Genomic DNA, 14,059 nt, shown 5'->3' with positions numbered 1-14,059 from the left:
ATGTATAACGTTTTTGGTGTATGATATATAATATATTGATAATCAATTACAATGTTGATTATCAATGCTTGCAGGCAAAACAACAAAATCACCAGCACATTTTTGTCCATTTTCTTTAATAAAATTCAGCAGTATGAACACCTTCCAGTTCCCAAAGATCAAGAAAAAGAACAACTGGCAACTTATATACCCAATAAAAAGGCACTGCTGTGATTCCTATATACACATTTATATCTGTTATATCAAAGAAAAACAAACAAAAACATAAGATATAAAGAAAGTACAGTTAGATTTCATATAACACACAATATCAAATAAAGTTATAAGTTTTAAGTATTAGTGACAGGTCCATCCTTCCAGTCAATGCGATATCCCAATCAAAGTTCTTTCAACCCATACAATATACATTTCTTGTAGACCACACATTTCTTTCTTGACACAATATGGAATATTGAAATATACGACAATAAATATCACTATTTACATACTTGGTTCATACGCTGAGTGTGTTGCATTTGCTTCCGACTTGTGCATTTACAAAATATAGTTTGTTTTCTGCTTGATAAATGGGACAATGCATTGTTTGGCAAGTCTGGTATAAAACCAACAGTATAAAATAACCGCTACATACCATTTACGGCATGTATATTTAACAATTGGGCAACTAAGGCTCATTTCAAATGTTGCCAGGTGAAACTTAAGGCTTTGTTTGAGCAGTTTTAAAAATCATTCACTAAAGCTAATTTATTGCACAGTCCATTAATTAAGACATCATGCGGGAGGTGCAAACTAAGAATTGTATTGCATAAGTAAACATCTCAGTGTTTAAAAGGTCTGGTCCGACTTCGTTTATACAACCTGCCAAGAAAATGGAGTGCATAGGCCTATCTTTTGTGCTTTACAAAATTACAATAGTAGCAGTAATAGATAAGTTACATAAATACAATATTAAAGCTTCAATGTTATATTAACCAATCTGTATGGTAGAGTATGATAATACAATATATCTAGCATATTTAGCAGTTGGGAAATGTAGACCCTGGTGTTGGGTATGACACCTACTGGTTGACAAGTAGTACTGCCTCAAGCTCATGTGCACAATAACCCTCGGATGAGCGATAACATTTTGGTCTTTCATGCGGGAGGCTCAAATCCTGAGTAGGACATAACAGTTATGGAATGCAACTTTAAAGCTACAATCGGAAAGTTTAATGTCCATTCTCTCCCTTCCGATGGACAGAGATAATTGTAACTACAGTACGGTATGTGCAACGTACAATAGAGATGGCGACGCATCTAGTGCCCAATCAATCAACCAGATGGTGTGGTACACACTGGTTCCCAAACACTGGGTTGGGATCCATTTGTGGGTCACAGGCACATTTGTATGGGTCCATTTATTTTTTTGTACATTGTTATTTAAAAAATTAAATTAAAAAATAAATAAATAATTTTATGAACAAAATAAAAATAAATTCCATAAATTTGAAGACAAATGTTTAAGAAAAAGTTAGCTCTGGTCCATAGCTCTAATGCCTTTGCATTAGAGCTATGCTACCCTCGACTTCCTGTGCTCGCATGAAATGCAGACCAGCCTCTCGACTGTAGTGAAAATAAAAAGAACATTTTCGCTACTCACCAATACAAAGACGGCTTGTGTGATTAGAAAATCTACTTTCCGGAGGATGCACTCTGAGCCCCCCACCACATGTATAAAATGCACTTTTTGGTCAGAAAATGATTTTTCTTTTCACCGGAAGAAAATTACTTTGTTACTACACTGCGCCCTCTACCGATTATTGGCAAGAGAAAACCCCACAGACAAGATTTCTCTTTCCGGTGAAAAAAACAAAACCCTTTCTAGCAAAATGTTATACATGTGGTGGGGGGCTCAGAGTGCGTCCACTGCGGAAAGTAGGCTTTGTAGTCACACAAACCGTCTTTGTATTGGTAGCGAAAACGTTATTTTTATTTTCACTACAGTCAAGAGGCTGGTCTGCATTTCATACGAGCGCAGGAAATCGAGAGTAGCATAGCTCTAATGCAAAGGCATTAGAGCTATGGACCAGAGAAGTAGTGAAAATAGGCTCATGTGGCACAAAGCGACGCGTTGTGAGCTTGTAGATGCTACTTTCACTAGTTTTTGGTCCCGAGCAAAGATTTCTCTTTTGGGTCACAAGGATAAATGGTTTGGGAACCACTGTTCTAACAAACACCAGGGTACATTTTCTCAGTGGAAAAGTAGAGACCATCTCTGCCATACAGAATGGTTCAAATAACGTTTATTCATTAAAATAAGTCTATTGTAGTTTTAATTTTAAACAGAGCATGTCTGGGATATGCCTAACTAATGAATGACATGGAATTTTAATCCTAAAAGTTCACACTTTTTGATTGTTTACCCTACAGCTCGCCGCATTGTCTTTCAACCTTTAGGACAAGGCATACCATTACCCATAACCTGTTTTATCTAATAAAAGACAAGGCAATATGTTCAAAATAGTTTTGGATAACAGTAGACTACTATCACCTCCCTTGTGGTCAGCTCTCCAGAGGATGGTTCTTTGGTCACACTTTACTCTAATCAGATCTTACAGTATATAGAAATGAATTACATTTCCATGCACAACCATAGCCTGACTGAGTTGAGAACTAACACTTTTTCTTCACAGTCTCTTTAAAATTAGGAAAAGTACAAAAGTTTTCATTTGGTGCTATACAATGTCTCAAAAATACTTAAGTCTGTAAAATATCAAATGCAAGCTATACATTTTCGGTCTTTCCAGCATTATCGTAAATTAGCATTCACAGTAAGCCCAGAGAAAGGGAAGGCTAATACGATTCCCCCATAGAAATACAAAAGTACAGAATGGATATTTCCATTCATTGCAACCCTGTGCGTGTCACACAGATGAGGGAGTAATCAACCCTCTGTGTCACATTTGTTCAATGATCTGTATATGCCATGAACTGAATGGTATTTGGTATCCATAGCAATAAGTATCTTCGAGTTTCCAAGAAAAGTAGGTATCTGTGAAGGTGTAAGTAGGGCATTTATCTATCTATGGACTGCCAGTAGTGGCAATTTCTCATACAATTTTGTTCAGACAAAGGGTTTCCTGCTCATGTGGAATTGTGTCAAAAGCATAGCAGTATCTGATGATAGTACAAGTTGCATAGGAAGAATACGAATGGAAACGTCACAGGATATGTATAGGCTAGATCCAAAGTCACCTCATGTCTACCCAGGACCACTTGGCTACAATGAAGCAGGCTTGCTTGGTCTGATTTCTCCAATAAAAGAGAAGTCTGCAAACTACATTTACCATTGGGTTCCTTGGGCACTAGGAACTGGTACTATGAGATGAATACTAGTGTTACATAACCACAGCATAAATGTTATTGTCTACTACTAATCAAAGAGTTGTCTAATTGAGTCAGAAAGCAAAGACATCCCCATACTTATTGATAAGTAATCGATCCCATGTTTGGTCATTTCAAATGAGAATACAATTTGGAAACGTGATCCCCAAAACGGCATAATGGAAAATTGGAAATGCTCTCTTGTTCTCTTACAGTATATATGTCTCTTATAATGCTCCGGCATCGACAATCCTTCCATACACAATGCATCAACTTCTGTGACTTTATTTACCATTTTGTCCTCTGAGTCCGCTTCTCTAAATGATCCCTAGACCTGAAAATAAATTCCACAAAGCTGGTCAGATATGTGTTTTGCAATGAACAACAACATAGTAATCATTGCTATAGTGTGTGTTTGCTCAGTAATAGGAGTCTCCCTTACTCTCCAGCTCTTCAATAAACAAAAATACATTTTCGGCTTTCAGACAATCAGGAGATAGATTGTTTTTTATAGTGTTCCAGTTCCAATTTTGTCATCACTTGTTTAGCTGACTTCCGTTAATAGAGCTATTTAACTGTAGGAATATTACTTAATTATCATGAAAATGAAAGAGTTGAAGAAAACTTACATGACATTTGTTTGCGTGAGGAATTATGTCATTGAGTGAGATTACATCAGCACTAAGGCTTTCGAGGTTCCCATCATCAGCACTGAAAGCATGACACAATAACAGTGTGAGTGACTTGAACAAACCCACAAACTGCAACACACTAGAATATGAAGTATATGTCTTGTAAAATCTTTACAATTGTGTAGGTAAATGAGTCCTTTAAAATGACTAAACCACATAAACGCTATACACTTTGTTGGACATTAATAGCGTTTGTAGAGATTGTAGATTTGTATTTGTATTGTATTTTGACAGATTATTTATATCTGATCTACACAATAGAGATGCAATGGCTCATATCCTAACTAAGTACAATTAACTTTGTGCCATTGGTTATTCTGTATGAGAACAGCCCTTCTCACTCTAAATGATGGATAACACATCCCTCTTACCTGGAGGTGGTGCTGTGTTCTGGGTCAGTGATGGATGACATGTGCACATCAACCCCCATTGGCCCGAGAGCATCCAGGGAAAGAGGAGGACTCTGATTTGCTGGGGAATACCCAGAGGTGTTGCTAGTGACATCACTGTGGTCAAATGTCTTAGGAAGGAGGTCAGGGCGACCTGAATGCATGCCTGCGTGGAGAGGAGGGGTAGAAAGAAACCCAGTGAAAAATGGACATATTACACACTGGAACATTTTTTGATACCATTGATGGCAGTCTGGTTTTATTTGTTAGTGTACTCTTTGTGCTTACCACTGTCTCCTTCTGTATCCGTCTCTAGTTCAGTGCTGATGGAGTGCAGTACATACTGCTGACTGCTACTTGTACTTGCTTGGGTTGATAAGAGGGGTCCAGAGTTTACTGCATTGGTCTTCTTCGGACCCACAACGACCCCTGCACGAATCTTTTTAGATGGGGAGGACTTCACTGGAGAGGCAAAAAAAGGTGACTGAGAAATGCCCAAGCAGAGGATATGTATGGATGCTCATGTGCACATTTTTGTACATACTTACATGAGATTTTCTTGAAGACTGTATTGCACATGAACTTCTGAAAGCGCTCTGCATAGAAGCTTGGTCTATGCACTGATACAGAATCCTACAAGAAAAGGGGTGGCAGGTTTACATGAATTTCATGTTACTGATACAGACGTATGACTGACTACAAAAACAGAGTGAAAATACAGACACTGGCCATACCCCATCATGGACGAATGCTTTCCAAGAATGTTCAATCTTCTTCGCCAATCTAAACAGAAAACATGGAGCCTGGGTCACTTACCGGTATGAGTCAAAATATCCAGTTTTTATTTAATGGCAAAAGCAGCCCAATATATATGCAAATTGTTCTTACCTATAGGACTGCAAGATGTCAATGATTCCAATGTACAACAGCAGCCTCTCACCCTTAGCGTTTCTTGCTGGTATACCTCCCATTCTGCACGAATAATAATAATAATACCATTTATAACACAACATAATTAATTGCAAATATAGGTTTTGGAAAACAAAGAAGAAAAAAAGACCACAAAGGAGTGGGGACACAATTAGTACAATTCACACCACAACATAATCAAGTGAAGTGCAATTTTTGTATAAAAATAAATAATAAAACAAATAACGCAATGCACTGAATGCATTTATTCTTTGAGTCATGTCCCTGGTATTGATAAGAACAAATAAGCAATTTCTGCAATATTGCAGTTTCTAAGATGATTATTTAAAATCACTCACTGGTCCTCTGAATCCAGGGATGCCTTGCCCCTGGCCTCGCCCTGGATGGATTCTATGGGTGTAGTGTACAAAGCTTTCTGGCCTTGTGGTCTCCTTTGGTCCGCAGCCCCTGCCACGGCCTCCTCACTGGCTTGTTCACGACAAGCCTGGTCCACATTGTGGATCCCCACCAGCAGGCTGTAGTCCATTATCTTAAAACTCTGCAGCACCTGGATGGAAATAGAAGCACACACACAGCATGATCTCATTTTTCAGGCCAAGGGCAGATTAGTTGAGAGAGAGAGAGATGAAGCAGGGACCCCCACTACATTTTCTTTTCACAAGATTGAATGCCATGCCTTATAATTATTTTTCAATGAGGCGAGCCAGTACGCATGCATACTTGCATAGTGTCACTCACCCTGTTAAAAGACCTTTCTTTAGTGATAGACAATACAATAGCATTTGAGCAACACATGCCGAGTGCCTTCCACAGAAGGAACTCATGCTCGTGGTGACAGTGAATTGTGGCACTTTAGCTTGTACTTATTGGTTAGCTAAGATCAATATAAACAATAGTTTATTAAACATGAAAATTGTGACTTTTTTTGCTTTAGCTTCGTGACAGTTTTCTAAGGAATATAATAATAGAAACCTGCAGAAAGAAAGTATTGTCTATGCAGGCAGACTCATTAATCTCTGGCTCTTACCAAACAGTCTCTTTGTATGGTCTTGCTGAGGGCATTGTATTTGTCAGCTTCCATTAATAGGCCGTCGGGCGTGTCCTGAATGAAGTCCAGGTCCTTGAACGTGGGAATCCTCTTTTCTCTCTCCTTGGCTGAAGCTCTTCGCTTATATGTGGAGCCCTTCAGGTCAAATTTGTGGTGCATTCGTACGGCACGGGGGAGGAGATTGTTCATGACTGCAATTCGAATGTTCTTACCCCCTGCCTGGACACAGTAGAGCCCATAGAACTTTGGTAATAAGTTCCGTTTGTTCTGGTTCAGATTCTAGTGCAGGGAAAAAGGACAGATGGGGGGGGGGGGGGGCACAAGTAAGAAATCACCATAGCAAAAGCAGACTATTTAAGAACAAGGTGGACGACACAATATAAATTCCAAATAACATCCGTTCACACGTTTTGCTTTCAGGCCCATATACCCTCCCGCAAAGTTAAACTTCAGGGGAGACGGATGGTGAGCAGGGCCGTCCGTAAATTCTATGCGTCCGCTGCACTAAGCCTCAGAGCTTAGCTGTACATTTTGTCTGCACAGCACGGATGGCTTCACCCCCCCCTACTGTCTCGCCCTCCGTATTTGCATGAATGAATTTAGGATCTAAAGAGTATCTTAAGTTTAGATGACATTTCTGACCAACTGCTTCCATTAAACTCTTACCATGAAGTAACCAGGAAGCAATTTTTGCAAAAACTCTGCCTCTTTGTGCTGCACAGTCTTAATGATGAACTCGTCATCACTGGTGACGTAGAACACCGATCCACTGGCCCCTGGATTTGACAGCTCTATCAGAGGCTCATGGCAAAGTGAATACTGTAACGAACAGAGACAACACAGTGTGTTAAGAGGTGTTGTTAACAATGGGGATCGCCCACTTTCTTAATAGCTCCGTTTCCATAAGTTCCAAAGTTTTAAATCTGGATCCATGCCAATCAACTATGAGATGAATAATATTGTGACCATAAATTTGATTCGGGGAAAGACTAATAATTGTATAAAAAAAGAAAAAAGAAAGAAAAAGGTAAGTAAGAAGTAGAAAAAAAACAACAAGGACAAGACAACGTACATAATTATTTGCTCCAGTGAACCTTTGCAAAGGATTCCTTTCCGACATCATCAAACTTTACGATAGTTTAGTGTGATAGTGTAGTGTATTTCCCATTTAGTTTCATACTGTGTATATTTACAAAAATCTGTCAGAAAATTAAGATCAGCTGTAAAAGTATCAAATTACCTTAGAGTTCAGTGTTTTTTTTATATAGAGATCAATGGCGTCACTAATAAACCATGTTTTTCTTAAAATGCTATATTCAGTTTTGGATACTCACTTTTGAGCTCTAAAGGCTTGAATAATAACAATGCAATGTGGGTCGGCAGATATGCACTGCAGGTCACACTTTTCACTCGGGTCTAACTGCTAAGTACAATAACAGTAATCTCTATTTCAATCGGTATTGCATAGTTACTGTAGGACACAGTAATCACCCACTTCCTTCACTGCTTTACTGATATATTCTCTTATTTTGTGATGTGTTTATTCTGTTGTGATTCTGTTGTGAATGACCGGCAGAAGGTTGTGTTACCAGGTAGTCATCTGGCCGGATGCCAAACATGTCCCTGAAGTAGCGAAAGGCAATTGGAGCATACGTCTTGAACCTGAAGTCACTGTAGCGGTGGGCTGGTGTCAGGTTACTGCCTTCACTGAAAGGATATGTCAATGTTTAGAGTTGATACACAAATGAGGCACCATGAGGGGATAGTTAAACAAATTACATTAAAATGATAAATGCAGTACTATAAATATAACTGGACACAAATCAAACCTGGCATGGGCATCTTTTTAAGATGCTCGCACGCGCACACACACGCACAGCAAGACCAGTGGGACACACACACGTACAGCAAGACCAGTGGGGGACGGACACACACACACACACACACACACACACACACACACACACACACACACACACACACACACACACACACACACACACACACACACACACACACACACACACACACACACACACACACACACACACACACACACACACACACACACACACACACACACACACACACACACACACACACACACACACACACACACACACAAGTGACAAAGGAATTAAGAGTGCTAGGATAACAAGTTAGCATGGATGGCAGGTTTGAACCTAAATAGTTGACAAGAAGGAAATGCAGACAGAGATATTAAGGAATTCATATTGAACACACACCTGGGGAAAAATATACTCTCCACTACTTCAAAGTCTTGCATCAGTACATCTCTCTCAGGCTTCTGGCTCAAGCTCCCCACTGTGTGAGTTATGCCAAGCTGGATGGCACCTTTCAGAGCAGATGAGGTCGTCTACATGAGAGAGAGGACAATAAGCAGGTGAGGAAAAACCAAACAAAAAACACAATCATGACCACAGAGAATGGAGACAAAGAGTGGGTCAGTTAAATTCCCCCGTTTCAAATTAAGTACTCTGCAATTCCTTGCTGTGCTCTCTGCCAAGGAATGTCAGAATGAATCAGATGACTCGAACCATGACGACACTGTCTAATCAGCAAAACAACCTATAAAGGACACACAGCCCAACAAGACTTATTACAGGCCTGGCCTGTAATGTGTAAATGTTATCTGAGGCAGTACCATATTAACAAACAAATAGCAAGGGAACAGTTAGATCTAGATGGGAAATATCTATCTGCAGAATTTGTATAAATTCCAGGAATCAGGGAATATGTATTCTAACGCTTTCTGTGAATTTTAGGTTTTTGCATTGTATGTCAGTTATGACCTACTTATGGTCATATGCCGCCTGCCGGGCTTGGTTAAAATGTGACTTAACTGGTAAGTTAAGTTGTTCTTGTGTATCAATCTCTGCTCCACTACAAAACGATACATATTACGTTCATTTGTTAATTTTATGAAGATTGCATAGCAATCATTACTCACTTTTTTTCCATGAGAAATGGGCAAGACACGAGTGGCAACATCAACGGATTTATAACAACACACATCTTTTTGGTCAGTGTTTTGTGAAAATAAATGCATAGGTTATCGACTTATCGTGACATGTACATGTAAATTTATAGTGTACCATTGATGCATGCCATGATGTACCTCGTGTGTGTGTGTACGCACGAGGCATATGTTTAGTGCTTCATTTCTTGTTTCAAACATGTTTGTGTATCTATCCATATATAGTGAAGAGCGAGAAAGTTAAATTATGTTATGATGTGAGTTATGTAACGTGCAATTATAACAGAGTGGATTGAGAAGTGTGTGGGACAGACTGGAGCTTGCGGAGTACGCACATCAGGGGTTAACGTTCAATTTGCTGGTGCAGCAGACTACAGCAGCAGCAGTAAGGAGAGACTGGCATGAGGACGGCTCAGCTGTTGTACGGATACAGAATAAAATAATGGTTGAGGATTCTTTCTTTCTTTCTCAAAACCATCGCAGGTTTACCAACCCTGGCATATAATATGTAACCTCACTCCACCAGATGGTGGCAGTAGTGAGTTCCTCCTCCTGCTTCCATCTGGTCTCTACAATGTACTCCGAACCAGTGCTGAATGCTAGAGGCAGGATCAACAAGAGACTGTTGACATATTGAATCTGTGCCACTGCCACAGCGCACATGTAAACACAACCGAACAAGACTACAACTCTACATTATTATGGAGATATCAGATTATTGTCCCGCTGCTTCGGGTTCATCATTTCTGCTTGAGAGAGACCGGGTGCAGGTAGGAGGGAACATGTGAACTCAATACTGCCGCAATCTGGCGGAGTCAGGTTATAGATTATGGCCTTCTTTATCAATACAATGTTACAGTGGTTTTTACTGGTCTCTTTTCCCATTTAAATCTATATATAATCCGTCTTGTGTTTCATGCACAAACTTGAAAACATCGTTTCATATTAATATTTCCACACGTTTTATGGTAAACTGGAAAACAGATGAATCTGCTAGTGCAAAAAAAGGAAATGGCCCTCGGCAGATTTAGTCTGCCCCCTAAATTGTAGGTTCCACACAGAGATTCCAAACTAATAATATCTACACAGTGATATTAGTCTTGCCATACCAGTCTAGTTTTATGGGCCCATAGCTTCCGATAGCACTTTAGGAAGCATAGGGACTCAGTGGGTGCAATCGTGTCCGATTTATGGCTAGTTTATGCTTTGATCAAACACTGATCGACAAAAATTGTGCATTTGTGAACAGGCATAATTTGTTTTTACTGATCAATCGCCAACACTCACCTTCTTGTAGGTGGTTTCCCCTGTGGGATCAATTCCACGATGACCAATTGTCTTTTTCATTGTCTGAGCTGAACTTGAGCCTGGCCCCTGTTGGCAGAAATGAAAGAATCATCGGGGAGACACATACCCAGTGTACATTCATTGCAAAAAGTCATGTTGCAAAGAGGAAGATGTGAGATTGCCATGTCTGATGTTTCATGTAAAAATCCCAGCTTCTCTTTCCTTACCTCCACAGATGTAATCTTTCTCGTTCCTGTAGAGTCTGCAACAAGAATTCAAATGTAAATGAGTGGAAATGTACAAGGTAATAAGAGGAGGTTCACACGGCACGGCAGTGTCCACACCAGAGACAAATCGCAAAACTCACTAAAAGCATAAACTAACATTCAAAATAATAATAATTTCATACAAATCAGACTCTGAAAAGCAATGGTTTCCATAATATCCAAAAGTGAGTGGCAAGTGCAGTTGTGACAATCATACAAGCATGCAGACACAGCACAACCAGTACCTCTGTGAGAAGAGAGTCTCCTCCATAACAGACTTTGTAGGTCTTTACGGTGGCATTGGTGGGATTAGAAAAGTAGCATGTGCTTATTATATTGGACTGAGTTCATACAAGGACATGAATATCCAAATTACTGTGATAATCTACGGGTCTTCAAGGTCCAGTAGATAAATTAGGAGTTAGTCGCCCGTTCCCCTTAAAGGCAAATTAGCTCCTGATCAGAGCAAGAAATAACATTTGTGTTTTGTGCCAAGGTTTTGATTGATTGAATACTGAGTTTCCAACAAAAGAAAGTACACTACAGTATCAGTATACAAAGGAATAACCCAATATGTTTGTTTCCATTGAGGTCCTGTGTATTCAATTCGTCGAGACATTTAAAGACAACCGTTGAGCTTTCCTTTAATGCTTAGTGTAATTTAATGACATTTGATTAGTTTATCTACTCACTACCAATGGAGCTCGGCGGCCCCGGGGACTCTGTTCCAGCTGTGGCCATTCTGAAACCACCCCGACTGGTTTTTCCACTGGTGTCGGTGTCCTGCCCAGGCGCCGGCGGACTCCAGGACACTGTTGCGTTTTACGATGTCACAAACAACGTTACTGGCCGGCCTGTGTGCACAAAAAATGGCTGATTAAACCAGTGTCGTGGCCAGTCAGACAAGATGATTTAATCTGCAGATGCAGCAGAGTTCTGCTGACCACTGCAGCCACGCCGGCTGGATGCTCTGCCCGTTGTTGGAGTTAGCAAAGTTAGCTCGACTCGATTCAAGGCTAATGTAATCTTAGTACAAGTCAGGTTTATAGACAGTGCTATGTCAAACTACATCTTTACATCGGTAAAGTTGTCACTAAGCTCATAACATTGTCAACTACAGCAGCTGTAGTACAGTACCGCTACAATCGTACCCGTTTTGTTTCATTATCCTCTAGTCTAGTTAGCCAAGTTAGCTGCATAGCTAACAACAACAAAACAATCAAGCAGTCAATCGACTCACTAGCAGGCCATCTTCTCATAGTATCATTCAATGATTGGTTCCTAGAGGTTTGTTTCCCGTCTGCGGTATAGTGGTATTCCAGTTGAAAGTGAAACTCTGAAAATTCGTTATTTTTTCCCCTTCTTTTAGTTGTTGTTGCTTCTCTTTCACACAACCTGAAAACACACCACATACGCTAGACCTGAACTGAAAACTCAACACAGACGGGAAGGCGACCGGAAGTAGCTGACACCGTATTGTACATAAGGTATGTTTATTCCTTAAATTGGGCACAAATTATAATAGGTTAATATTATTGTATTGAAATGAAAGCGACACTTAAGTACAGATATGGTTTCTTATGTCTGCTTTAAAGAAAGTATCGTTATATATTCCATTCTGACGCTAAAAAGTAGTGGCTCTAAAATTAAAAAGGGCAAAAGAGTCACCTAAAAAGCAGCTGGTGCTCCTGCGCCGACTCGCTGGCTAATGACCCCTGGTGGATGTATGCGGTGTAGCACTTTGGCATTGGCAAGAACGTTTTATACTGCTTGCTCACCATGTTATTAGCATTGCCCTTTACTTGCCAGTTGCCATTCTCTACCTGTTTGACCTGTCTGTAGGCTGTGTGCCGAAACTGGCCCCCGTAAAATCTGAATCCCCCCCACCCCCCCCCCCCCCCTTTTCCCCTCACTGTATATGTTTCTTTTCCCTTTTTACCTCCATTATGATGAATTCCTGTTCTGTTCTTTGTCTATATAGAAGTGTCTATTTGTACGTCTCTAAATGTTTTGATGAATTGAACATGGTGGACCCTGTTGTAAACAAGTGTAATGCTTAATTGGGTCGTCCACTCACAGTTAACAGCCTTTGTATTGAGTTTGTGCTTGAAATGTACTGTAATTCTGCAAACTGTTAATACAATTTTCAATCAATCAATCAATCAATGCCATATTTTATTGTTGTGTGCTTACACTGCTTAAGATGTCTTTATCATGCTGTGTGCTGACTTTCCCTTTTATCCCCTCCGGCCCTTCCCCCCTAGCCAGGAAGATTATTGATTGATTGATTGATTGATTGATTGATTGATTGATTGATTTATTACATTTTCAAGTGGCATTTCTTCCTCGGCCTAGTGGGAATGTGCGTGCAAAATTCCACGGAAATCACACAATGTATTCATGATTTGCGACATTTTGTTGGAAACGGAGCACTCCTGGGAACTTTGGAAGCCAATCTTAGCCAATCAGGATGGTGTCTGAATAATCTGAAAGGCCCGTTTCGTGTATAGGTTATAGAGCAGGGGTGCCCACACTTTCTAGACTTGAGAGCTACTTTCAAAATGACCAGCTCAACCAGATCTACCCACCAAAAATATATACATATATTATCCCATTGCTGAAAATACAAATGCACTTCTTTTCCTTTTTTCCGTTTGTGCGAACAATAGTTTATTATTTATTTTTAATTGTATATTTTTAGGGGCCATGTCATGTGTTCTACCTGCACAGCCTGTGTGATCTACTGGTAGATCACAATCTACCTTGTGGGCACCCCTGCTATAGAGAGACTGTGTAGTATGTACCACTACCAATTTGCGTGAAGCTTGGACAAAATCTGTATGTGTACTGTCAAAAAATGTGTTTAGCAAAAAGCGGCCTCCTGGTGGCGCTATAACAGGCCAATGGGAAAAACTTGGGGCAGAGGTGCAGCTCTGGCATCCAGGGAGTGTGTGCAGAGTGTGGCTGCGATCAAGGCAACGGTGCCAGAGATTAGCTGTCCACAGACGGATGGACGGACGGACTGCATGACAGACTTTAGGAGTGAAAGTGAACAAGTGGAGAAACACTTTCTGAATGCCGCGACG

General features: G+C 40.2%; 1 protein-coding gene across 4 annotated transcripts; it reads right to left on the bottom strand.

Annotated features, from left to right (window-relative positions):
• Nucleotides 1-105: 105 nt before the first annotated feature.
• On the bottom strand, nt 106-12,404 carry LOC306937864 (phosphatidylinositol 4-phosphate 5-kinase type-1 alpha-like). 4 transcript variants are annotated; one of them, XM_079521870.1, is made up of 18 exons: nt 12,214-12,404; nt 11,666-11,827; nt 11,219-11,260; nt 10,935-10,969; nt 10,708-10,794; nt 8,669-8,799; nt 8,012-8,129; nt 7,089-7,241; nt 6,402-6,701; nt 5,713-5,921; nt 5,333-5,416; nt 5,179-5,227; nt 4,993-5,077; nt 4,733-4,906; nt 4,427-4,610; nt 3,993-4,074; nt 3,656-3,697; nt 106-3,031 (listed from the first exon to the last, which is right to left on the bottom strand). In XM_079521870.1, the coding sequence occupies exons 2-17, from the start codon at nt 11,712-11,714 to the stop codon at nt 3,692-3,694; spliced, it is 1,788 nt and encodes a 595-aa protein (XP_079377996.1). In that variant the 5' UTR covers nt 11,715-11,827; nt 12,214-12,404; the 3' UTR covers nt 106-3,031; nt 3,656-3,691. The 4 variants fall into 4 exon arrangements, with proteins under 4 accessions (XP_079377996.1, XP_079377997.1, XP_079377995.1 ...); XM_079521871.1 differs by having other exon boundaries at nt 106-858; XM_079521869.1 differs by having other exon boundaries at nt 106-3,697.
• Nucleotides 12,405-14,059: the final 1,655 nt, after the last annotated feature.

This window comes from Electrona antarctica, assembly GCF_951216825.1.
Source record: "Electrona antarctica genome assembly, chromosome: 15".
NCBI lineage: Eukaryota > Metazoa > Chordata > Actinopteri > Myctophiformes > Myctophidae > Electrona > Electrona antarctica.
This window is presented reverse-complemented; position numbering and strand designations above follow the sequence as displayed.